This window comes from Bos javanicus, chromosome 11, assembly GCF_032452875.1.
Source record: "Bos javanicus breed banteng chromosome 11, ARS-OSU_banteng_1.0, whole genome shotgun sequence".
Classification (NCBI taxonomy): domain Eukaryota; kingdom Metazoa; phylum Chordata; class Mammalia; order Artiodactyla; family Bovidae; genus Bos; species Bos javanicus.
In genome coordinates, this window is record NC_083878.1 from 72,882,049 (window position 1) to 72,908,429 (window position 26,381).

The 26,381-nt window shown below is 47.5% G+C and overlaps 1 protein-coding gene across 4 annotated transcripts in view; it reads left to right on the forward strand.

Moving 5' to 3' along the window:
* Positions 1 to 4,125: 4,125 nt before the first annotated feature.
* OTOF (otoferlin) overlaps positions 4,126 to 26,381 on the forward strand; it is an 89,621-nt gene continuing 67,365 nt past the window's right edge. For 2 of the 4 annotated variants that reach the window (XM_061433065.1, XM_061433066.1), the window contains exons 1-2: positions 4,126 to 4,383; positions 18,930 to 18,988. In XM_061433065.1, the coding sequence (XP_061289049.1) occupies positions 4,305 to 4,383; positions 18,930 to 18,988 (138 nt within the window). In that variant the 5' untranslated portion in view covers positions 4,126 to 4,304. The remainder of the gene's footprint in view (positions 4,384 to 18,929; positions 18,989 to 26,381) is intronic. The other 2 variants (XM_061433067.1, XM_061433068.1) reach the window with 1 other exon arrangement.

A 26,381-nucleotide genomic window follows, 5' to 3' on the forward strand; every position in this document is an offset into this window, starting at 1 on the left:
CGTGCGCCTAGCAACGCCAGGGTGGGGCGTGCGTGTCCGGGGGCCCCGCACCCCTCTCGCTGTCCCCTTCTTGGAATAGCCGGCAGGACGCGCCCACAAGATGTCCCCCTATCTCCACGAGCTCTCTTATGTGACCCCAGCAAATCGTCGCTCCCACCCAAGCCTCCGTTTTCTCATCCTTGAATGGATGCATCTTGCGGCTTCACTGCCGGCCCGGATGCGTCATCCTTCGATGCCAGTCCCGGACGCAGGTGGAAATGGCGCACAAAGCCGCAGCCGCAGCGCTGCTCAGCCCAGCGCCCAGTGGCCATGGGGACCCCAAGAGCCGTCGCATCCCAAGGTTGCCGGCTGCGCCTCAGTTCCATGGGGCCTCCAGAGGGGGCTTCAGGCGTGTGTTCTGCTTGACGTTTGCCGAGGACTCTCTGTAATTTAATGTGTGTGTGTGTGTGTGTGTGTGTGTGTGTGTGTGTGTGTGTGTACACGTGTGCGCGCACGCACACACGCAGACGTGCGTCAGAATGAGGGACATTTTTCTCCTTAATCTCTTCTTTCTCCCTGGGAACTTCCATCTCCTCTCTTCCCTCTCAAACTACCCCACAACCCTGGTTTATAGGGGCAAAGCCAATCGTGAAAAGGCCTAGAGTGCGATTCATATTTGCCCCGTCTCTGCAGTTCAGTCCCTCCTGTGAATCCAGGGTTGGGCCTTGCCCCAGAGAGCAAAGCTTCAGAAGGCTGGGGTGAGATTTCTCTGTTATAGTATCTGCCCCCACCACCCCGTGACTTTGGTGCCCCCACATCTGGATTTCTCCAGTGACGCTCACACAGCCCTGGGCCACATGTAGGGCAAGGCGGGGGGCCTTAGGTCTTTAATTGGGGGTGGTGGTGCTGAGTGTGATGATAGACAGCCTTGAAGGCGCCAGGCTCTTTGCATCTCACCCCCAATCTGCTCCCCAGCTCCCCCTGCAGCAGGCCGGGAGTCAACAGTCTGTGGTTCTGCAGTTTAGCCTCGTCCAGCACAATCTCACTTCATCTGTCAGATGAGAGGTGTTACCTTCATAGTTCGACTCTGTCCATGGCAGCTGATGAAAACGTCAGCTTCCAGAATCCTCAGAAGGCCCTCTGGGACCAATGACAATGGAACTGGGGGCCCCAGGCTTCCAAGAGGTCCAAGAGCAGGAAACCTGCGGCCCAGGGAGAAAAAGGAGCTGAAAGGAATGAATGGTTGTAAAGGAGGTGGAAGAGTTTCCACCCATCCTCCAAAATGCAATCATATCTGTTGATTTCTAAATTCTCCATGCAGAATGTAGGCTATGATAAGAACAACATTCGTGAACGTTGTAAAAGAACAGCAATTAGCTCAAGGTGTCACACTCCAGGAAGGTGGTCCTAATGACCCCCACCCCCAGACAAGGTCCAGTGCCCACTCCCCACCTCGATTCACAGCTTCTGAGCTGATTCCGCCCGTGGACCCTTTGCCCTGGGTTCTGTGTGTCTATGTTCTCTTCTTTTGCTTGAGGGCCAGTACTGTATCATATGCACGTCTGAAACCCCGCACCTGGCACTAGGAGTTCAGAACATGTTCACTGAACAACTTTATACTAGAAAGTGAAAGCGCAAGTCACTCAGTCATGTCCAACTCTTTGCCACCCCATGGACTATACAGTCCCTGGAATTCTGCAGGCCAGAATACTGGAGTGGGTAGCCTTTCCCTTCTCCAGGGGATCTTCCCAACCCAGGGATTGAACCCAGGTTTCCCACATTGCAGGTGGATTCTTTACCAGCTGAACCACAAGGGAAGCCCAGGAATACTGGAGTGGGTAGCCTATCCCTTCTCCAGCAGATCTTCCCAACCCAGGAATCGAACTGGAGTCTCCTGCATTGCAGGCAGATTCTTTATCAACTGAGCTATCAGGGAACTAACAGTCAGCCCAATGGGTAATAGTCAGGAGAGTAGAAATTAAAAAGTGGGCTCTGGCTTAGGTATCAGAAGGGTCAGTGGCTCAGCTGACAGGTACTCTGTTCTGACCAGGTGGAATTGCTACAGCTTTATAGATACGGAAACTGGAATTCAACAAGGCTCCAGGCCTTGCTTAGGGCAAGTTCAAGGACTTTTTCCTAAAGATGCACAGGTCTATAGGAGGCCTCATGAAACTCAGCCCCTTCTTGAGAACTTCCAGAGGGCCTAGGGAGAGGATGGACCTTTTTCTCCTGTAATGCACCTACAAACCTTACAAAGATCACCTGTTAGCCTTAGGGCTGGAACATGCTAGTGAATTTACTTTTTTAAAAAAAGAGACATTCAACATCTATTTAATTAGACATTCACTTTTATTGCATAAATACAATATTCTAAAATATTTTTTAACTCAATATGACTGGATAAAAGTGAGAAAGGAGAAGAATTTGAGGAAGGGAAGAGAGAGAAGGAATTAGAACACAAAGAAATAGAAAAAATAAGATAGAACAGGAAGGAAACACCTAGAAGGAAGGAAGCTCTTGCGACATCCTACAGGTCACTTGGACTGTAGAATTCGAAGGGAGTAACCTCTTGTCACATGCTGTAAGAATTTAATATTTCTTTGTTTTTAACCTTTTGACTGTTCAGTTAGGTCACCACGCTCACTCTTTTATCCTGTCAACAGTCACTGAATAGCCTACCATCCTCAGGAGACTGTGCAAGCCTCTAAGGCTGCACAGGGGCAGCGGTCCAGGGTCTCCCAGCTTGGGGGTCGGGGGAGGTAAGTGGAGCAGCCCAACGAAGCAGTGGATGAGAGGGGGTAGGGGCATCACAGACAAGGACCGACCCAGCTCAGGTGCCGTGCAGCTGCAGAGGCACTTCCAGCTGAGTCTAGCCGAGAAGCTAAGGGTGCAGCAGGGCATTCCATGCACAGCAAATCTAAGAGCAAGGGTGCAGCTGGCCCTGCAAAGGCTCCAGGCTCAGGGATTCCAGCCTCCAGTGTCCCTGTCCCCCTGAGCCCCTCCTGGGTGTGCTGCTAGAAGAAAGGAGGGCCAGTTCTCCTTTGGTCCTTAGAAATTCTGCTGCAGACACCCCTTCCCCCACCCCTGGGAGCTGACAGTTCTTCCCCAGCACATCTTGCCACCCTTGGCTGTAGGACAGCGTGGGGTTAGTGCCTGGGACCTAAAGCATTGCCCTTAGTAAAACATAAGCCTCGGAGGCCTTCACAGTCAGGCATCTCCAATCACGCTGAGCCTGGCTCCTGGGCTCCCCAGAAGTACCACTTCCACCCTCCCAGATTCCAAGGGGTCAGGACTGGCCTCTTAGGGTCATAACCTCCGTGAAAGCAGGAGGAAAGCATTCGTCTTTCCTCTTAGGGCTTCCCTGATGGCTCAGATGGTAATGCAGGAGACCTGGGTTCAATCCCTGGGTCGGGACGATCCCCTGGAGAAGGAAATGGCAACTCACTCAGTATTCTTGCCTGGAGAATTCCATGACAGAGGTGTCTGGTGGCATACAGACCATGGGGTCACAAAGAGTGAGACATGACTGAATGACTAACACTTTTCTGAGGGTCCAGCCAGCAGGCACAGCCTGGATGTTGCCTGGTAGATGCTGGTTTTCCAGAGGCAGGACCCTTGGCTGGGATTTCTACCTAGCACAGTGTTACTGCGCCACCCCCCGAACAACCAGGCCTGCCCCATCCAGGCCCCCTGAGCCTGGTGGGCAGCAGCAGCCTTGCTGGCCAACTTGACTGGTGGAGGGACAGCGAGGATCACCCTGAAACTGTGCAACAGCCTAGCTTCCGGTGCACAAAGGTCATCAGGTTCCCTCTCCTCCACGGGAGGGGGTGCCGCCCCACCCCAGCCTACCCCCTCATGCCCACTCCCTTCTGCCCACTCCTGGTGGCAGGAGAGCTGGCCTGGCAGGCCCTGCGGAGGGGTGGGCTGGCAGCCCCGCTCCAGGAGCTGTGAGAAGACACCTGAAGCTGAGCAGAGCTTTATCTGGGAGCAGGCAGCTGCTGAATAATGAATTCAGACTGTCTGCACTGCTAGGCTGCGCTCAGGCGCACACAAGACACACACACACACACACACACACACACACACACAGATACACACACGCTGGGCTGACAACTTGGAGGGGCGGGAGCTGGCAGGGCTATGAGTCTCTGTGAGTCGCTGGAGGGAGCCGCTGGGCTTGGTTGCCTTGGTCTCTGTGGGCAGCATCGGAGGGAGAGGAGGCGGCAGAGAGGAGGGAGGCGTGAGTGTGCTGAGTGCTCCATCCACAGAGCTCGCTCCTTCCCCAGCTGCTCCCTCCTGGCGGTGCCGGGGCTCCCCGCACCAGCATGGCCCTGCTCGTCCACCTCAAGACAGTCTCCGAGCTGCGGGGCAAGGGTGACCGGATCGCCAAAGTGACTTTCCGAGGTAGGGAAGCCCCCATCTTATGGGGACCCCCAGCTCTGGGCAGATGGGATACAGCAGAGAGGGAAGGAGGGATTGGAAAACTTCTAGCACGCTTGGGGCAACAAAGCTTCTCACGGGCAGCCATCTGCCCCTTGCCAGGCTAGCCATTATGATTTCTCGAAAATCATGGTCCCCCTGTTTCAGTATCTGCGTGTATGTCTCTCCCTGCACTGGCCAATGTGCCAGCCAGAGGATTTTAGAGTCCTTGGCCTACAGGAGGTCCTGGGGAGGCAAAAGCAAGAACCCCATCCCCAGGCTCAGGGACCCTGGGCCCCCTCCTCCTCTCTCTCTCCCTCCTGCAGGCTGGTTTCCTTGGGCACAGAGTGGAGGTGGGGTCCCAGCCTGGAAGACCCAGGCTCCTAGAAACCAGCATGATGGAGATACTGTTGGCTTCTTCTAGGTCTGTCTGTGGTCAGGGATCCTTTGAGCCCCACGAGCCTCTCTCACTGTCACTTGTCTTCCTAGCCCCCTAGCATCCAGTCACCATTTACTATGACCTCTGTGCCACAGCTGGGGGCTGGGCATGACCCAGGCCTGGCCCTCGACGAGCCCACATCCAGTGAGACAGGAGGACCAGGGGACAGATAATAGGAGAGGTGCGTGGTACGATGAGGATGGGGACAAAAGTAGCATGCAAGCTACAGAAGCAGCACCCTGACGCAGGCTGGGGGCAAGGTAGTCAGGGAAGGCTTCCAGGAGGAGGTGACACCACAGCTGAAACCCAAGGGAACAGCAGGAAGGAGTAAGGTGAAGAGGTAAGGACACAGCAGACAGAAGGTCAGGAGAGGAGCTGGAACATGGGAACAGACCGAGGCTCCGTGAGCCTGAATCCCAGAGTAGGTATGAGCAGAGCAGATGCGGCAAGGCGGCCTTCACTCTGGGGACAGTGGGCAGTCCCTGAAGACCAGGAGTCCCGGTCTTGGCCCTTGGGCCACAGCCCAGCCTCCTGGGCCAGGAGCATCTCTGGCAGCCTTTGACTGAAAGCCAGGTGCTCCTCATTAGACATGGCCTTTCCTACCCTGGAGAGGGGCCTGAGGGTGGGGACAGGGTGGGTGAGCAGAGGAGGAGCTAAACAAAGCCACCAGACTAAAGAGCAGAATGAGCATCAGGGCCCAGGCTGGACACACGTCTGCACCTGTGTCAGGAGGGAGAGGGGAGACCATGGGGCAGCCTTCCCAGGAGGTCTCCAGCAGCCCCTGGGGCATCCATATCACCCCCTTGGCTAGGCCAGCTCTGGGCACCAGGCCCTGGGTTGTCCTGAGGCCTGCTCTCGTAGGGACAGGCAGAGGTAGAGGGGCTGTGGTGTCCCTGCTGACAGGAGGGAGAGGAACAGGGCCTGGCTGCCTGTTGCTCCCCGCACTCCCCCAGACTGCTTTCTCTGCAGCGCCCTAGATCTCCACGTGCCACCTGCCGCTGGTGCTGCCTTTAGAAAAAGCAAGCATGTCCTCTCAAGGGTCCCTGTGTTGGACAGAGCACAGTATTTTGGCCTTTAGCTACAGGTTGCAATATTGCTGCTATGGCAGGATAGTCCAGGCTGCACACACCAGTCCCATTTGCAGGCAGAGAAACCAAGGCGTAGAGAGATCCGTGTATCCTTGGTGGAGGCACCGAGGCATGGTGGGCCCAATCCACAAGTCCTCACCCCCAGCCCTAGTTCTCTGCCCTCAAGGCCTCTTTATCCCTTCTGGTGAGCTGGGGGTGAGCACCTTGTCTGTCTGATGTTCACCTTTTTCTTTGGGCAGTGGGGCCAGTCCTTGCCTCAGAAACTAGCCTATTTGCAACCTGTACCTTCTGGACTGAGTGGAGGGTCCACTTCTGAGCTCTGCCTCTGGAGTGGGCAGTGGTAGGTAGAGCTCCCGAGGAGGGGGGTTAGGGCAGCAGGAACAGACAGAGGGCAGGTTTCCAGAATAAATCCACTGCAACAAACAGAGATGCCCCAGTCATTCACCTGCTGCTGCCAGCAGTTGACTATAAATGCCCCCATAGACCGACACTAACTATAATTCAGAGGAAACTGACTCACTCTAGACTGTTCCACAACACCCCCTGCACACAACCACTGGTGTCCAGGCAAGTGCCCGGCAGGGAGAAATGAGAAGACAGTGAACAGTAAGAGGGAGGTGCTGGCCCTGAGCTCCCCAGATCCCTTGAGTAAAGCTTAAGGCCAAGTGGTATAAGGGAGCACCAGGTGAGTTATGTATGGCCCTGGTACACAAACTGGTTGAAATACAGCTTGACTTTCTGTGCTGTGCCCTCTAGGACACCAAGGAAAGAGCTCTATGGGACTCTGGTAGAGAAATCTCTAGATATAGGGTCAAAAGCCCCCTGGGTCCCACCTGGGTCCTGCTCCGGACTTAACCTCTCTGAACCTCAGTTTCCTCATCAGTAAAATGGGCATGATAATAAAATTCATCTCATCAGGTTGCTGAAGAAGACAATGGCACCCCACTCCAGTACTCTTGCCTGGAAAATCCCATGGATGGAGGAGCCTGGTAGGCTGCTGTCCATGGGGTTGCTAAGAGTCGGACGTGACTGAGTGACTTCAATTTCACTTTTCACTTTCATGCATTGGAGAAGGAAATGGCAACTCACTCCAGTGTTCTTGCCTGGAGAATCCCAGGGACGGGGGAGCCTGGTGGGCTGCCGTCTATGGGATCACACAGAGTCAGATATGCCTGAAGCGACTTAGCAGCAGCAGCAGTGCACAGCTGGCTGTGGACATGGCTCCATGCCTCTGCGGGTCTCCTGAGGGATGTGTGCCTACCTCCTCCACTCTTCACAGCACTCACATGTGGGTGGCAGGACCTTCTCTGCCAAAAGCCCTTGGTGATAAATGCCCCCCTATGCCGACCCAGCCAGACCAAACCAGTGCAGACCTCGGAGAACAGCAGAGCATACTGGATACTGCCCAGGCCTCTTATGCCCTGATGAGGAGGAGATCATTTTATGATGTTGAAACGACCATAAAATTGGCCTCTACTATAAACGGCCCTCAGCAAAAATGCTGCTGGAAGGAAATGTGCTCAAGATCAGACTTGCAAATAATTTCCCTGAACTGCCAAGTCTTGGTTATCTTATCCACCTTTACTGATAACAAAAAAGCTATATCCCTTCCACCTACTCCCATCCCTGGGTCCAATCTTTTTTTTTCATTATTAACTTTTTAGAATGGAAAATCTCAAATAAATACAACAGTAGGGAAAATAGTACAATTGCCCTCAAGTTCTCCCCATGCAGTCTTAACAGCTATCAACTCATGGACAACCTTGTTTCATCTGTACCCCTTCCTACTCCCACCCTCCAAATTATTTGAAAGTAAATCCCAACACCACACTATTTCCTCTGTAAATAGTCAGTATATAGATATAAAAATCAAGGGCTAAAAAACCCCACATATCATTCACAAAAATAACAATAATTCTTTAGTATTCAAGTATTCAGTCAGTGATCAAGTTTCTAATTGTCTCATTGATGTCATAAACTCTTTCCCAGTTCATTAAAAGCTATATTTTAATGTGTTTTGTAAGTCAAGTGTTTAGTCATTTGTTCACTCCTTTCATTCATCCAGGTAATAATATTCATTGAGAACCAATTATGAGCTAAGTGCTATTCCAGGCAATGGGGTGACAGCAGTCAATGAGACAGACATGGTCCTTGCCCTCAAGGGGAAGACAGCCATTGTACAGGTCACTGTGAGTGTGATGAGTGTTCTGGAAAGGGAGTGACAGGTGCCAGGCAGCATGGGGCGAGGGAAGCCCACTCAGACCAGGAGCTCCCGAAGCCTCCCTAAGAGGGTGAGTCAATGACTTGAAGCTGGAAAAGCACACAGGCCCAGGGAGGAGATTTGCTGAGCAGGGGGTGGGCTGATATCTAAACACCCTTGAGCAAGGATAGTATGTTGGCAGAAATAACACTCACAAAAGGCCCCAGTGCAGGCAGAGGGGCTGCTGTCAGTACAGACATAATGGTGTGGAACTGTGTCAAGGGCTTGGGGAACACTGCATGCTGGCAGGGCCTGGGCTGGGAGTGGGTGGAGGGGAGGCTGGACTCAAACACAGAGGGTTTCAGCGTCACACCCTGGAGTCTGAACTTTGCCTTGTGAGTGGGAGTCACTGAGGCTCTTGGCAGGAGAATGGGGTGGGGAGATCTGATTTGGGGAGGCACACTCTGGAGGTCAGAAGCCGAGGGAGGGGCAGTGGCACAGGCAGAGGGTTGCACCTCAACAGGGGGCTGTGGGTTTGGAGAGAAGGGGTGGCATTGGTTCAGAGAGGGGGCAGCTCTGGGGTTGTCGGTAAGCAAGAAGGCAGGGCCAGTGTGCCTCTGGATTCCATACTGAGTACCTGGGTGGACAGTGAGGCCATCAATGGAGCATGCAAGGAAGAGCAGGTTTGGGGCACACAAAGAGGATGAGCTTGCCTGCAAGTCATTCTAGTGAGCATGTCCCCCGGGAAGTCAGAAATTTAACTCGGTACCCTGTATACCCAGGAAAGGGGTTGGAATCCAGTGGTTGGGAATCCAGATGGTAAGGTCTAGGAGAAGGTGAGATATGCTTGGTTCTTACGGGACTGCTGTGGGATCAAATGAGAAAGTTGATATACATGAAAGGCTCTACAAACTAAATTGCTGTGCAACGTAAGGATTATGCTAATTATTCCAGGGCCCCTCATGCTACAACCTTCTATAGAGAGAGAAAGAGAGTAGACTGTGACCCTGGGGACCCCATGGACCCAAGGATTGGTGGGGCAGGAGTTGTCCTTTGGACTCCTGCCCATTGTTGACACCCCAAATTCTGCCAGACATGAAGATGATGGGGTGAAAACACCTGGAGCCATCACCATCCTGGTGGGCTCCTACAGTGCAGGTACCTCACCAGGTTCCCTGGGGCCAGCACAATGCACAGAACAGACCCCAAACAGGAGAGACAGGGAAGCAGTACAACTTATAGGTGCAGCAGGAGAAGCCAAGCAGTTAGCAGCGGGGGATACTGAGGCCCCGAGCCAAGCAGCACCAGTCAGTGATCTGTTTCCTCCACTGACAGTTCCAGAAAGGGCTCCTGAGACAGAGAATACCACGTGATCATTTCTACCTTTAGCCTCTTACCTCTTTGCTGCCTGGACTGATCTACCCCCAAGAGGTTGGCTCAACAGTCATTGCTTCTATTTTATTTTATATTTCTAAGCAAACAGGCTCATCAATTTAACTGGAGGTCAGTTTTCACTCAATGGCTTTTTTAAAAAGCCAAGGTTTAACAAAAAGTCAGGACTGCAGTTTTAACAGTTTTACCCCATTTAAGGATGTAAAAAGAGTCACCTTTCCATTATGCTTCATTATCTTCCCAGTGCCTGACACCGGGAAGGTACTCTGCACAGCTTGTGGGTCACTGAGACCTCAGCCTCTTCCATCTGTAACAGAAAGGGAGAACCTAAGAGGCACCAGTTGCTGAGTGTGTAGCTGGTTCTGTCCTAGGCGCAAGGGGAAACACCACACTCTCTCTACCTTAGTGCCTGGGTCTGAAAAAAATGGGAACCAGAGCCATCAGTCACACAGAAGAATCAGTGTGAGGCAGCACCTGCAAGGAAGTACAGGTATATCCCTCTGAGCCAGAGGGATGGGGTTTACAATCCCTGCCCTGCCCCTGCCTCTCAGGTGGATCCCTGACCTAAGCCTGAGTTACCACTGAGTCCCTGGGTGTTAATAGGGTGAAGGAAGGGGAAATAAATAAGTGGAGGTAAGAAACTATATTTGAGTAAGATTTGCGGAAAACAAAGGGTAAGAGGTAGATGAGGCCTCCATCTAACTGAGAAATGGGGCAAAGGAAGGGACAACCTTCCCTGCGGGAACCCCAGGGACTCTACAGAACCCAAACCTGGCTCTCTGAGTTGCTGGTGATCTTTGGAGAGCACACACTATTTAAGGAACTGAAGGAATAGCTACTTTCCTGGAAATTTTTTTTCAATAGAATTTCTTCATTCTACTGCACCATCGGTTGTCATTATAAAGTTCAATAGAATGTGTTCCTCATAGGTGAAGAAGTGTTATTACAGGAGAGAATCAGAAATGACTGAACAATAAAGTCCTTAGAGACATGGAAGTTTTGACAGCATCAACAAGCACTTTGACCTAACTGACATTTCTAGAACCTTTCACTCCCAAGCTGAAAAAATACACATTCTTCTCATAGGTACACCGAGTACTTATCAAAACAGGCCATATACTAGGTAATTAAAGTCACAGTATATTTCAAAAGACCAACATCTTACAGAGTAGATTTTCTGACCCCACTGGCATTCAATTAGAAATAAAACACATAAGAGATCTTTAAAAGTTCCAAATATTCAGAAATTAAATAATACCCTTCTAAATAACCTGTGGCCAAAGAGAAAACAAAAGCAAAGTTATGACATCTCTAACTGGAGGTTAATGAAAATACAACGCATCAACATTTATAGCTTTAAATACTTACAGTAGAAAAGAAAAATACATACAATCAATGATTTAGGTTCCTGACTTAAGAAACTACTAAAAGAAAAGCAAATTAAACCCAAGAATAAAAACATTATGCTAAGTGTAGTAAGCCAGGCTCAAAAGACCATATATCATAGGATTCCATTTGTATGAAAAGGTCAGAATAGAAAAAATATATAAAGAAAGAAAATGGATTAGTTGTTGCCAGGGGCTGGAAAGAGGATGAAGGGAAGTGATTGCTAATAAGTATGGGGTTTCTTTTGGGGTGATGAAAATATTCGAGAATTAGTGATGAAGGTTGCACAACCTTGTAAGTATACAAAACTCACTGATTTGTACACTTTCAGTGAGTGAACTCTATGGTTTGTGAATTATGTTTCAATAAACAAAAATGCAATCTAAATGATTAAACCCACGGATAATAAAAAGAAGAAATAGAAGACAAACAACACAGAAAAATAACAGAGTTTTTTTAAAAAAAATAATAAAATAGGACAGAGGAGCCTGGTAGGCTGCAGTCCATGGGGTCGCAAAGAGTCAGACACGACTGAGTGACTTCACTTTTCACTTTCATGCATTGGAGAAGGAAATGGCAACCCACTCCAGTGTTCTTGCCTGGAGAATCCCAGGGACGGGGGAGCCTGGTGGGCTGCCGTCTCTGGGGTCGCACAGAGTCGGACGCGACTGAAGCGACTTAGCAGCAGCAGCATAGCAAGATTGAGCAAGAAAAAAAACAAGAAAACACAAACTACCAATATTAAAAAGGAAAGAGGGGATATAATTACATTAAAAGGAAAATGAGGGAATATTATGAATAATGTTATCTCAATAAATTTCTACAACTCAGATGAAAGAGACAAACCCCTTGGAAAATAACTGACCAACATTGACACAAAAAAGTCCAGTACCTATTAAAGACATCAACTTTGTATAACAAGGATAATAATGATGTTGATGGTGGTGGTGTAAACTGCTCTTCCATAAAGAAGACTTCAGGTCTGGATAGCTTCACTGGTAAATTCTAAAAAATACTTAAAGAAAAAATAATGCTAATCTTACACAAACTCTCAGAAAATAGAGAAGAACAAACACTTTGTAACTCATTTTTGATACCAAAATCTGATAAAGATTTTGTACAAATAGAAAATTAGAGCCCAATATGCCTCATGAACAAAGATGTAAAAATACTTAACAAAATATTAGTGAGTTGAGTAGCACTATACAAAAGAGATAGCACATCGTGACAAGTGAGCTTTATCCCAGGAATGCAAGGTTGGTTTAGAATTGTAAAAATAATGACTGGCTAGAACTCTAGTACCAATGTTGAATAAAAGTGGACAACCTTGCCTTGCTTATGATATGGATACAGAAATGGCCAATAAACACAGTAAAATGTGATCGTCATCAGTCACTGGAAAAATTAAACTCAAAAACCAAAATCAATTACAACTTGACATGCACTAAAATGTAAAAGTCTGACAATAACCAAATGTTGGTGAGGATACAGAACAATTACATTTTTTTACATTGTGGATGGGATTATAAAATAGTATAATCACTTTGCAAATCTGTTTGGCAATTTCTTCCAAAGTTAAACATAAACATATGCTATAACCCAGTGATTCTGCTATTAGATATTTCCCCAAGAGAAATGAAATGATAGTTGCACAAAAATACTTTTGCAAGAATGTTCACAGCATCTTTACTCACAACATTTCATGACATTGAAAGCATTACCAAAAGTATGAACAAGAAAATGGATAAACAAATTATAATCTATTCATACTACAGAAATTGCTCAACAATAAAATTGAATGAATTAAGATATATGCAACCACAAAACTGCATTTTGGGTGAATCACAAAAGTATTACATTGACTGCAAGAAGTCAGACACACAAAAGTACATTTTGTATGATACCATTTATAGAAGTTTAAAATCAAAAGTTAGAAATCAGAGCAGTGGTTTACCTATGAGGGGTAGAGATTGATGGAGTGGGGGTAGGGGGGCAGCGCAGGGAAGGAATGTCTTGAGAATTGGAAATGTTCTTGATCAATGTGTCTTGATTATATGGTGAGCACAAAAGTATATGCATTTATCAAAACATATTGAGTTGTGCACTTAAGATCTGTGAATGCAATACTGTAAAGCAATTATCCTTCAATTAAAAATAAATAATTTTTTTTTAAAATCTGTGAATGTAAATTTTACCTTGTTTAAAAAAAGAGCTAATCATACCTAAAATACCTAGACTTTGAAAAATATTACATAAGATGAGGTGTAAAATTGCTCCTGATTACATACTACTAAAAATAAGCTACAAAATGTGATTCATAATAGAGGAAACCATTTTTATATTTAAGACACAACTTAAATGTCAAAGGAAAAAGCAGGACTCTTTAGCAGAAATAGCCATCTTTTAATTGGGTAATGAGCTATGTACTACGCGTGTAAGCACTATCATGTTCTCCATTTCATGGATGAGGAAACTAAGACAAAGACTGGTTAACTTATTCAAGGCATACGGCCAGCAAGTGTTAGAGCCGGGCTTCGAACTCAGGGAGCCTGGCCCACGAGCCTACCATCCCATGGCCCCTTGTACTTGTAAGGGACTTGATGCTTTACTCAGACTTTCACAGAAACAATCTCTTGCTGACCCTCACAGTGGTTCCAGGATGTAGGGTTGTCCAGGTTAATTGCCCCCAGTTTAGAAATAGTGGGCTTCCCAGGTGGCACAGTGGTAAAGAATCCACCTGCCAGTTCAGGAGGCACAAGAGAGGTGGGTTCAATCCCTGGGTCAGGAAGATCCCCTAGAGGAGGAAATGGCAACCTGTTCCAGTATTCTTGCCTGGGAAGTCCTATGGACAGAGGAACGCAGCCGTCTACAGTCCATGGGGTCACAAAGAGTCAGGCACATTAGAGATGATGATTCTGAGACCCCAGGGGTGGAGTAGCCAGCTCCAGGCCTCCAGCATGAGCCTCAGTACATGGCCCGAAACCTGGGCTAGACTTGGCTCTTTTTCTGCACACAGGGCCCTGCCTCCCCACAGTCATAGAAGTAGCTAGCCTTTGAAAAGGAACAGGCTGACTGGAACTGGGGGGAATGAAAATAGCAGTGCCACCCCTCCTGAGTTGCTGTGGGGGAACAGGGGGAGAGAAGATTCTGGGGCCATCACAGCAACGTGATAGGGAATGGGGCCAGGCCACCCTCCATACAGTCCATACCAGGCAGAGCAGACGGTGATCAGATCAGATCAGATCAGATCAGTCGCTCAGTCGTGTCCGACTCTTTTCAACCCCATGAATCGCAGCACACCAGGCCTCCCTGGCCATCACCAACTCCCGGAGTTCACTGAGACTCACGTCCATCGAGTCAGTGATGCCATCCAGCCATCTCATCCTCTGTCATCCCCTTCTCCTCCTGCCCCCAATCCCTCCCAGCATCAGAGTCTTTTCCAATGAGTCAACTCTTCACATCAGGTGGCCAAAGTACTGGAGTTTCAGCTTTAGCATCATTCCTTCCAAAGAAATCCCAGGGCTGATCTCCTTCAGAATGGACTGGTTGGATCTCCTTGCAGTCCAAGGGACTCTCAAGAGTCTTCTCCAACACCACAGTTCAAAAGCACCAATTCTTCGGCGCTCAGCCTTCTTCACAGTCCAACTCTCACATCCATACTTGACCACAGGAAAAACCATAGCCTTGACTAGACGAACCTTTGTTGGCAAAGTAATGTCTCTGCTTTTGAACATGCTATCTAGGTTGGTCATAACTTTCCTTCCAAGGAGTAAGCGTCTTTTAATTTCATGGCTGCAGTCACCATCTGTAGTGATTTTGGAGCCCAGAAAAATAAAGTTTGACACTGTTTCCACTGTTTCCCCATCTATTTCCCATGAAGTGGTGGGATCGGATGCCATGATCTTCATTTTCTGAATGTTGAGCTTTAAGCCAACTTTTTCACTCTCCACTTTCACTTTCATCAAGAAGCTTTTGAGTTCCTCTTCATTTTCTGCCATAAGGGTGGTGTCATCTGCATATCTGAGGTTATTGATATTTCTCCCGGCAATCTTGATTCCAGCTTGTGTTTCTTCCAGTCCAGCGTTTCTCATGATGTACTCTGCATATAAGATAAATAAACAGGGTGACAATATACAGCCTTGACGCACTCCTTTTCCTATTTGGAACCAGTCTGTTGTTCCATGTCCAGTTCTAACTGTTGCTTCCTGACCTGCATACAAATTTCTCAAGAGGCAGATCAGATGGTCTGGTATTAGCATCTCTTTCAGAATTTTCCACAGTTTATTGTGATCCACACAGTCAAAGGCTTTGGCATAGTCAATAAAGCAGAAATATATGTTTTTCTAGAACTCTCTTGCTTTTTCTATGATCCAGCGGATGTTGGCAATTTGATCTCTGGTTCCTCTGCCTTTTCTAAAACCAGCTTGAACATCAGGAAGTTCACGGTTCACGTATTGCTGAAGCCTGGCTTGGAGAATTTTGAGCATGGTCTGGCTAATTTGAAACAATGCAAAGAAATAGGAGTGGCAGGTCTCAGTCACAAGCAGAGTGCTTAGCCCTTCTTCTCAGCTCACACAGGGAAAAGAATAATGTCAGGTGCTGACACGGCCCAGAGGGCTAGGTCCTGGGCAAAACTGCCATGTCCCTGAAGCTTGTCCTCAGGACATTCTCTTTCCCCTTAATGGTCCACTCCCCCCAACCCCAGGCCCTCTCAGGATCCCAGGACACCCCCCTTCACTCCAGGTCTTCCTTTGGGGGGCTGCTCCCTGAGGGGACAGCCTTTTCATTCTTCCCTTCACCATCACTATCTCTTGTCCTGCATCCCGCTCCTTCCGGCTCCATTGTCTGCTTCAACCATTCAAACCTTTGCTCACTCTGTTCTCTGCCTGAGTCCATTCTCTCTCCCTTTCCCTCAATCTCTCTGAATTTCTACATTCCATCTGACCTTCCAGTGTTAACTGCCCATACTTCTACAATGTCTCCCTTGACCTGCTAAGTTGAAGTCATTTTTCTTTCTCCTGTGTTCTCAATTTATTTTCACTTTTTTGCATGCCAGCAACCAAATTTTGCCTTATATAGTAGCCTTTTACATGCCCGACCTATCCTCACCTTTGGATAGTAATAAGGTTCTTCAGATCACATCCTGATTCTAATTATCTTTGTGAAACACCTGGCCCACCCTCCTCCATGGCCAAATGACTGTGCTTTCAGCAGAAATAGAAGACCCTTTTGCATGCGAGAATGAGTGAACATACACCAGCTCACAGCCCAGTCGCTACATGCCTGCCTATTCTCAAGGTCGGCTCTAGCAAGGTAAACTGGAAGAGAGGGCTGTTTGGTACAGATGGGATGTTTCGCACCCTTAAGTCACATTGCATGAAAGCTAGTGCTCCATCTCGCATGACGAGACAAGAATCTCATTTAGGATAGTAGTGGCAGCGTGGATATTTCCAAATGTCAAATGATATACAACTTACTTGGATTAAGCTTTGGACTCCTGGTCCGCTCTATTTGGATATATCTGATGTCATGACACTCATTACAGTGTGATCACAGAGTCTGCTATTCAAACTTCATTTATTGACTCAAGGAGGATTTTATTTCAAACCAAAGAGCTCAGCTCTATCCCATAAGCCTCCAAAGGAATGAAGGATGCTGTTCAATTTTCCCCATCTAATCTCCTGCTCATTCTATCCACAAAAGCCTCTCACCTGTAGGGAACAGCCATATCCTTTCTCTCAAGCCTTATTCTTGATCTCGGTGGCAACAATGGTGATTGCATATTGGGATTTTCAATGGTTTTGTCTGAAAGTCATTTAAAATGGAGCTGAAATGTCAATAAGACTGGTATTGAATAGACGTGAAGTGGAAATGAACTTGAAATGAGTGAGTAATCCCCACTGATAACTTGGAAAGGGGCTCTGCTCTAGTGAATAGAAAAGGACCACCGGCATGATCACTGCCCCTGTACAAATCCTCCTAAAAAGTGAGTTTCCAAAACTGTTTAATGACATTCTCTTTTCTTAATAAGTTGTCCTTTACACTGTTCTGTACCATTGATTTGATTTTTTTTCCAGAAACTTTTTTTTTTAATATCTAGAGGCAAAATTTAGCTCATCCTGTTTGACAATATTCAACCACATTTAAATCCCCGGAGCCTAAGGCAATGAGGTTTTACTGCTTTTCAAAACAGAGTCCTGATGTTTAAATTCTGCAGTGGCTGATTTCATGGTATTTTATATCTTTTCCAATGGGGCTGTAGGAAATAGACAAGCAGTGGAAGGTTTGAACCCTGGTGGCTTCAGGCATGTTTGAACCCTGATAGCATCTTGCACTGTCCCTCCCACCCGCCCTCACCTCTGGCTGGGTTGCTCAGTTTCACTCCAGGAATCCCTTGAACATCCCTTGAGCCCATATCCAGGCTTCATTACCATCTTCCAGGATGAAAAGGCCTTTGATTATTCCGAGCAGCAGGTCCTTGGGGGAGCCCCAATGCACAGATATGCTCACCTGATTCTCAATTTGTGTTGCATATTGCCTGCGGGAAAAATTAAAAGAGGCTCAGGTACCATCCTTCATGCTTCCCTCTCCTCTCCCGGCTGCCTTGGGGTTTGTCGTTGAGATTTTTCTTTTCAGTTTTTTGTTTTGCTTTGTTTTTGTCCCGGGTTAGTGCTAAAGAGTCTTTCTCTCCCATCTGTCTACTCCATATCTATTTTTTTGTCTATAGCTTTTTCTTTATAGCTTTGTCCCCATTATGAGATGCCCCACATGCCTCCCCACATGCACCCATCCTCCAAGCGCACACACACACACACACACACACACACACGCGCGCGCATGCACACATACATACACACACATAAACACACACACACCCTTCCTCAGACCATCCACCTAGACACAAACACCATGGCTGCCTCCTTGTCAGCTCCATTCTGAACTAAGACTTGCTTCTAAATTCTAAAAACCAGGCAAGCCCTGGAGATCTCTGTACCAAGCCTCATTACACAGATGAGGCCACCAAAGCCAGAGGAGAGAAGTGGGTCCCAGGGGACTGGGGCCCCCTCACTGTGGAGGATCAGAGGGCACTCACTCCAGCGCCTCCCTGGCTGGGTGCTGATCCTGCCAGGTCTCCAGGTATTTCCAGGGAAAGGAACATGGCGTGCTCCCCCACCACCAAGTCTCACTTGAGTCCCCAGGTTGCCCACCAGAGACAACCCACACTAACCTTCAGAATGGGGCAGATTTCAACCTGGAAGTAGCGCTTCAGTGGAATGGTCCACTGATTTAGGTTTGTTGTTGTTCATTTGCTCAGTTGTGTCCAGCTCTTTGCGACCCCATGGACTGCAGCACACCAGGCCTCCCTGCCCATCACCAACTCCCGGAGTTGACTCAAACTCATGTCCATTGAGTTGGTGATGCCATCCAACCACCTCATCTTCTGTCGTCCCCTTCTCCTCCTGCCTTCAATCTTTCCCAGCATCAGGGTCTTTTCCAGTGATTCAGCTTTTCACATCAGGTAGGCAAAGGATTAGAGCTTCAGCTTCAGCATCAGTCCTTCCAATGAATATTCAGGGTTGATTTCCTTTAAGACGGACTGGTTTGATCACTTTGCAGTCCAAGGGACTCTCAAGAGTCTTCTCCAGCACCACAGTTCAAAAGCACTGATTCTTCGGCACTCAGCCTTTTTGATGGACCAACTCTCACATCTGTACATGACTGCTGGAAAACTGTGCCACCTGGGCAGCCCTGGTTTAGGTTGGCGGGGACTTGAAAGCATTCTTTAAGTTATAAAAGTGAAGCACAATCACTGAAAATGTCAAACTCAAGTGGTAACAGTAAAAAAAAAAAAAATCAAAGCATGATGCTTTCAATATCTTCTCACTTCCCCTGCCCACTGATGACCACTTTTAATGGTTTGAGATCTTTGTCCATTCACAAATAAAAGAACAGTGTTTGGGGATTTTTAAATAAGCAATTTGCTGTCCAGGAAGGGCTGACTATAATTTCCTCTTTTCCCCACCAGGGCAGTCCTTCTACTCCCGGGTCCTGGAGAGCTGTGAGGATGTGGCTGACTTCGATGAGGTAGGAAGCCCTTGGGGCAGGACAAGTCCCTGCCCAGAGGGGAACCAGCATCTCCCTGCTTCCTGGGTATGCACTGGGCCACACAATGGGGGTGGGGGAGCTTAGGTGGAGGAGCTCCTTGCTTCCTGGGAGGAGGCAATGATGGGAGTTGTGGAGGCATCTTCCTCTCTCCTCCACCCAGATCCCTCTCAGGGACCTCTGTACAGGAGAGCCCCATGTGGAGTGACTGGCTCAGACAAAGGCCAATGGGCCCATTCAACAGGCCTAGAGCAGCTTCCCTTCCCATGTTCCCTGGGCATAGGAAGCCCTTGCTAATTGACCTGGCTTCCCACAAGTACAGTCTCACCCAGACCTCACCCCTTCCTCTCCAAGAGTCAGTGGACTGTTTCTCCCACTGTGTCTTCCCAGGAAGTTTTTTTTATTCTTTGGAACCTGGGTTGGGAAGATCCTTTGGAGAAGGGATAGGCTACCCACTCCAGTATTCTTGAGCTTCCCTGGTGGCTCAGACAGTAAAGAATCCACCTATAATGCGGGAGACCTGGGTTTGATCCCTGGGGTGGGAAGATCCCCTGGAGGAGGGCATGGCAACCCACTCCAGTATTCTTGCCTGGAGAATCCCTATGGACAGAGGAGCCTGGTGGGCTACAGTCCATGGGGTCGTGAAGAGTCAGACACGACTGAGTGACTAAGCATAACACACAGTTATTTCCCTCTTTTTATTCCATATTTCATATATTCTTGTCTTCTCTCTGTTTTTCTTGGTCAGAAAGAAAGAAAATCTTTTGCTAAAGATTTGTTTATCTCATTAATCTTTATAAGGAACCAGCTTTTGGCTTCATTAATCTTCCCTGTTGTTGTTCTCCATTTCATTGATTTCTGCCCTTTTCTTAATTATTTCCCTTATGTCTATTTATTTTATTCTACTCTGTGGCTCTTTTCCTAACTTCTTGAGTGTTAAGCCTTTATTTTTAACTTTTCTTGTTCCTTAATAAATGTATTTAAATCTTGGTCTATGTACAGTTTTAACTGTATTCTATAAACATTTACATATAATATCTTCACTATTACTCAGTTTTAAATATTTCTTACATTCCCTTATGATTTTCTTTTTAAATACAAGAGTTATACAATAATATGTTGTTAGTTTACAAATATATTTATGAAATTATAGCTCCTTATTTTATTCACTTCTAATTTTATTGCATTATGATCAAAGAACAGAGTCTGTATGATATAGATCCTTTGGAATTTACTGAGACTTTTATTATGGCCTTAATTTGTGGTCATAAATGCTCCTTTTGTTTAAAAGGAATTTGTTCAGTGTGGGGTTCTATCTGTAACTCAGTATAAACTTGACTGTATATTATATAAAGTCAAGCTTATTATTAATATTATTCAAATTTTCAGAGGTCCTGGTTATTTTTCTCTGCTTGATCTGTCAATTTCAATAATGATGTAATAAAATCTACTGCTACAATTATTGATTTATGTATTTCTCCCTGCAGTTCTATCAGTTGTTGCTTGATGTGTTTTGAAACTTAACCAGTTGCCTGTTACATTCATTATGGCTGTATCATCTTGCTTACTTTTCCTTCTACCAGTATTTAATGGCTTTCTATGTCTTTTATGTTGTTTTTGCATTAATTTCCATTTTATCAGATATTCAAGTTGTTATCTCAGCCATTTTGTTTCGTTTGCCTGGTATATCTTTTTCAATCATTTTAATTTCTTAGTATGTATTATTTTATGCTCTTATTTTCAATCATACTATGTTTTTAATGGAGAAGGCGATGGCACTCCACTCCAGTACCCTTGCCTGGAAAATCCCATGGACGAAGGAGCCTGGTAGGCTGTAGTTCATGGGGTCTCGAAGAGTCGGATATGACTGAGCAACTTCACTTTCACTTTTCACTTTCCTGCATTGGAGAAGGAAATGGCAACCCACTCCAGTGTTCTTGCCTGGAGAATCCCAGGGACGGGGGAGCCTGGTGGGCTGATGTCTATGGGATTGCACAGAGTCAGACATGACTGAAGTGACTTAGCAGTTAGCATGTTTTTAAAGTCAAATGTGTCTTCTTAAGGCATATTTTATTAGATCTTATTTTTTTCCTCCAATCTCTATGATTTAATTGATTAGTTTAACCCATTTACCTCTGAAATTGCTATTACTATAAGGCTTATTTCTACCACTATCTTATTTTATATTTTCCATTAACTATACTTTCTGTTTCTTGTTTTCCCCTACTTTCTAGCTTTCAATTGGGTAAATGGAATTTTTCTTGTTAATTGAAAAGCTATGCATTCTATTTTTGTTTTCAAGGTAGTCACCCTTCCATACTCATATTTATGTAATCCTACTGAGTGCTCAAACAAATAAGTAATTATAATTTTTCTTAATGTGACAAGTATCTTAATACTCCCTCATGCTTCTTTGATTTTCCCACTTCAGCCCACATCCTCATGCTGATATTGTCTAGGTTAGAATTTTAATTCTAGTTTCTTAGGATTGTGTGTTCTCTTTTTCCTTTATTTGTCCTAGCCGTCTTTGTTCTTTTGGAAGACAATAGTCTTCACCACGATACTTGATCACCTTTACTTCTCATGTCTCTTGAAGTATCTCTTGGAATTGTTTTTCTTCTTATTTGAGTACCTCCTCCAAAAGCATTTTTAATTTGAACCTTTATGTAGCAAACTTTCTAAAGCTGTATAAATCTGAGAACGTATTTCTTATTTTTTCAAATTGGAATGAGAATTTCACTAGATATGAAATTCTAAGCTTGAAGTTCTTTCCTTCACAACTTCAAAAATATCATTCCCTATTACTGGTGGGAAATCCAGTGGTCACTGATTCTTGTCTGTTGGTGGGTGATCTTTTATTTCTCTCTGGAAAATAAAATACAATACATTTATCTTTGAAGTTCTTACGTTTTATTATAATGTGTCCAGTTGTGGGTTTCCTGATATTTCCTGTTGTGCACTATTTTGTGAGCTCTTTCAAATCTAGGGCCTTTCAGCTTTCACTTACCATGGAAAATTCCATCTCCATTATTTTTTCCAAATATTCAGTTTTTATAGTGTCCTTGCCTCTTCAGTTCCTATGATCAGATGTCAGTACTACCTCTAGCTCCATTTCTTAGCTTTTCTGTTTTGCTGTTGTTCGGTCATCCTTTCCTGTTGTCTTCTGAGGGAGTTCTTCAGATGGATCTTCCCGGTTACTGATGCTCTTTTTCCTTATGACTCCTTAAACTTGTTTCATATTGTTGATACCTATTTTTATGGATCATTCATTCTAATGATTCTGCTCCAGCTGTACAGTTCAGCGTGTTGTCTTTCTTTTATAGACGAGGTACTCGCCCCATCTCTTTACTTTGCTCTGTTTGAGCTCCCTTGGTATCAGCTACCCTGGCTGGTAATGAGTACTGAGCAGCCATCAGAGGCTGCTGTGTCAGTCTCTAGGGGCTGAAGGGCAGGCGAGAGCACCGGGGGGCCCAGTCACCACAGAAAGAGTCAGGGTCTCATCTCTAAGACTTAAAGGAGAGACATGGTTGACAGAAGGCAGGCAAGACTTTTTAACAAACTAGCTCTGGGGGTTCAATGAAAGGAGGTATGAAGCAGCTGGTCTATCAACAGCTATTTGTATTAAACCTCATCCTAGTAGGGTTTATGTCACAATTTTATCAGTCAAGGAGCTATCAGCCATCGCCCCAGAGTAATGCCAGGGAGCGATAAGAACAGAACTTGGGAAGACTTCCTCCAACCTGCTCTCCCATGGCTGCTTCCCCTCCCTCTCCCTTCCCCCCAACTCATGTGTCAGCTCCACAGCCTTTGATCTCCCTGGGCTTCCCCCATCTGCCTGTCTGTCTGTCACTTCCTAGAATCCATATTTCCCTCTTGCCTCTCCAGTTCCTACAGGGTTGACTTTGGGGTGAGAAGCAGCCATCCTAAGTCACCATCTAGGCTCAAAGCAGAAGCTCCACTTGACTCCAGAAGAACTTACCCCATCTTTCCTGGTCTTGCCGCTCACTTCTGGCTCTGCTTGGACTGGGCAAGGCCTTGTGGCAGCCTGTTCCCTTTGAGATTAGCGTTTAGCTAAGCAAACTCCAGGTGTGCTAGGAGAGCTGTTGTCTCAGCCTCACTCTGGGCCCATCCCACATGGCAAGCTGTGTCTGCAATCCCAGAGCTGTTGGCACCGGGAGCACGGACTCAACCTCCCCACCAGGCTCAGGCCACCAAAGACCATCGCAGCCCCCAAGCTGTACCCTCCCCAGTGAGAGCTCTGCCCTTGCCTTCTCTGCCTCCTGGCTGCGTGACTTTCAGCCTCACTTTCTAAGCCTCAGTGACCATATTTGTCAAACGGAGCTGATAATGAGTATGAAGTCTCTCTGTAAAGCCATGATCAAAATGAGGCATTATTCCCTGGTGGCTCAGATGATAAAGAATCTGCTTGTAGTGTGGGAGACCCAGGTTCAATCCCTGGGTCAGGAAGATCTGGAGAAGGGAATAGCAACCCACTCTAGTATTCTTGCCTGGAAAATCCCATGGACAGAGGAGCCTGGTGGGCTACCGTCCAGGGGGGTCACAAAGAGTCAGACACAACTGAGCAACTAACACACACACACACAAGCCTGGTGTCTCGGCCTCAGACAAGCCCCACCGTACAACCCCCTGTTCCTTCCCCTCACTCCCTCCTCAGGCAGAGCCCCAAGGTGCAGGGCCTGGTTGGGTTAGGATGCAGGCAGCCTGGCTCCATCTCTCAGCTCTGCTTCTCTAGGCCTCTGCCCCCCCACCCCCATCAGCTGGGCAGAGCCTGTGACTCCCTCCTCACCAAATCTCCCAAGGGACATGTCCACCCGGGCCTCTAGCCTGTGAGCAACCTGATGCCCCGTCTAAGGACACTGTCACTCTTTTCCATTAACTGTACCCTAGGACACCTGAGCCCTGGGTATACATGACATTCCAAGTTAATCACCATGTCCTTCCTCCTCCTAGTGCTGCCCAGCACGGGGCAGGGGCGGGGGAGTCAGTCCTGCTGCCCTGAGCCCAGGACCACGTTCTGAGCACCTGGTGTGTGTGGGTCGAAAGAGATGCCCCCAAAAGAGTGAAGCAGATGCAAGAGCACACACAGATCCCTGCAGAAACCTGGGCACTGGGAGCCTCCAGGCCAGTGTAGAGATACCAGGAAGGGGTGGAAGCCAGGGAGTTATGAGTGAAAGCATGTGCCTGGATCAGATAGCAGCCTCAAGGTGGGGAGAAGTGGTTCTCACCTGGGGAAATTTACACCCACCATGGGTCAATAGGGAAGTTGCCAGTTATCACAGTGGGGGACGCACTGGCACTTGGTGGAATGGGGCATGGATGCTAAGTGACCTGCAGGGCCCAGGCCCCCCCACACGAGAGGGACTTGCCCATCACTTCCCTGGTGGGCAGCCCCGTGGGAAGATCACAGCAGCAGTTTCCCACAGCAGCACCGCACTGCGTCCTTAGCAAAGCCTCATCCATCCAGTCTCCACAGCAACCCACAGGTGAGGAAACTCGGGCTCAGAGAATATGTCTCCTTCCCAAGGTGACAGCTGTAAGTGGCAAAGACAGGGCTCTAAATCCTGGCTTAGATGAGATTCTAAGCCCCCTCTGAAGGCAGAGTAGAAAGCTGCTTGGCCAGCCCCCCATCGCCCCTGCAAGGCCTTACTGGCATCTCTCTACAGCCCTGTCTCCGTTTCTCCTTCTAAGAAACAGTTCGCAGCCTGGCTACCACTGGTCAGCAGAGCACACACAGAGCAGGGGAGGCTACCCTCCCACCTCCTGCCAGGCAGAGCCCAGAGATCTCTCCAAATAGCCTGGACTACACCCACACTTGGACCTGTCTCCCCATCCTGGAGTAGACAAGTCCTAGACTCTCCTGGCTGATTCCTGAAAGAACTGGCCTGTCAGTGGTTCCAGAAAAAGCTTGAGAAAGGAAACCTCAGCTGCCCCTTGCAAAACCTCCAAAGGCCTCTTGGCTTCCCAGGAACTCCTTTTTCTCACTCTGATTGTGCCCAGGGCCTTTGGGAACCAGCTCAGTGAGGTATAAACACATTGGCCTGAGAGTCATGAGCCCTGGACTTGATTAACACTGAGATCTTGGGCTGGCCACTCAACCTCTCCAAGCCTCAGATTCCCCTTCAGAAAAATAGGAACAGACTCCTTGCTCTCTCTGCCTTACAGAAATGTGGCATGGCTGAAAATGAAACGAAAGATGTGAAAACAGATGTCCCTCCCTCCTCTACTCAGAAAAGGATGAGAGGGCCCGCAGCAGGCGGGGCTGACGAGCCTGAGTTGGGGGACTGGGGGCTGACAGAAAGACAATGCCCTGTTCAACAATGGTGGAAATAGAGCCTGGACTCGGTGTCTTCTTTCCCAAAGGCTGGAACCTGAGATCCTACATTTAACCTACAACCATGGAGAAGCTAGAGAGAGGGATTATTCTCTGGTGGACCAGACACACCTGTCTTGTCCATTACTGGCCTGGCACAGGGCTCAGGGAAATGTTGCTGAGTCAAAGAATGAACAAAAGAATGAACCCAACCTGAGACTTGGGTTTAACTTTCCAAGTTAAAGAGAGAGAGACAGCCTTTGTGCCAGGCCAGCAGCCAGCGGAGGCCCCTGGGAGGAGGGTGGGAGGGGAAGGGGCATGGCCACCCCTAGCCTATTTCTAGCCATCTTGTTTTGGCCTTAACCATGCTCTCTGAGGGCCAGACTCCCTAAGAGAGGCCAGAATAACAATAGTACTTGTAGGAATAGGAGCCCCTGTGATGTACTGAGCCAGGCCGAGAGCTCACTGAGCCTTATATCTCACTGCAATGCACTGAGTGGGCATTTCCCTAGGCAATGAGTAGCACATGAGGATTCAAACTGAAGTCTAATTCCAGAGCCAATGGCCACTTACAAAGTGGACAAGGCTCAGCCCTGCCCTCAAAGGGCTCAATCCAGTGGGGAGATGGACCTAGAACAAAAGAGATACAGTATGAGCCTTCTGAGCCCAGAGAAGGAGAGGTCATCAGCCTGGGGGGCGTGGAGGGTCAGATCTCATTTTCCTATTTTGCCTGTACCTGGAAGACATGGGCTGTGAGCAACATGGGTCAGGAACACACCTGTCTGTTCCATTACTGGCCTGGCACAGGGCTCAGGGAAATGTTGCTGAGTCAAAGAATGAACAAAAGAATGAACCCAACTTGAGACTTGGGTCTTTAACTTCCCAAGTTAGAGGTCTCTTTCCATTGCACCCTACAGCTTTGCAACGCATCCTAATATCCTCCCCCTAAAACTAGAGGACTGTCCCTTTAAGGACATTACCTTGCTGATTTAAGACGGTTTCAAACTTACTTGATGAAGCCCAGGATAACCCAGATCATTCTCC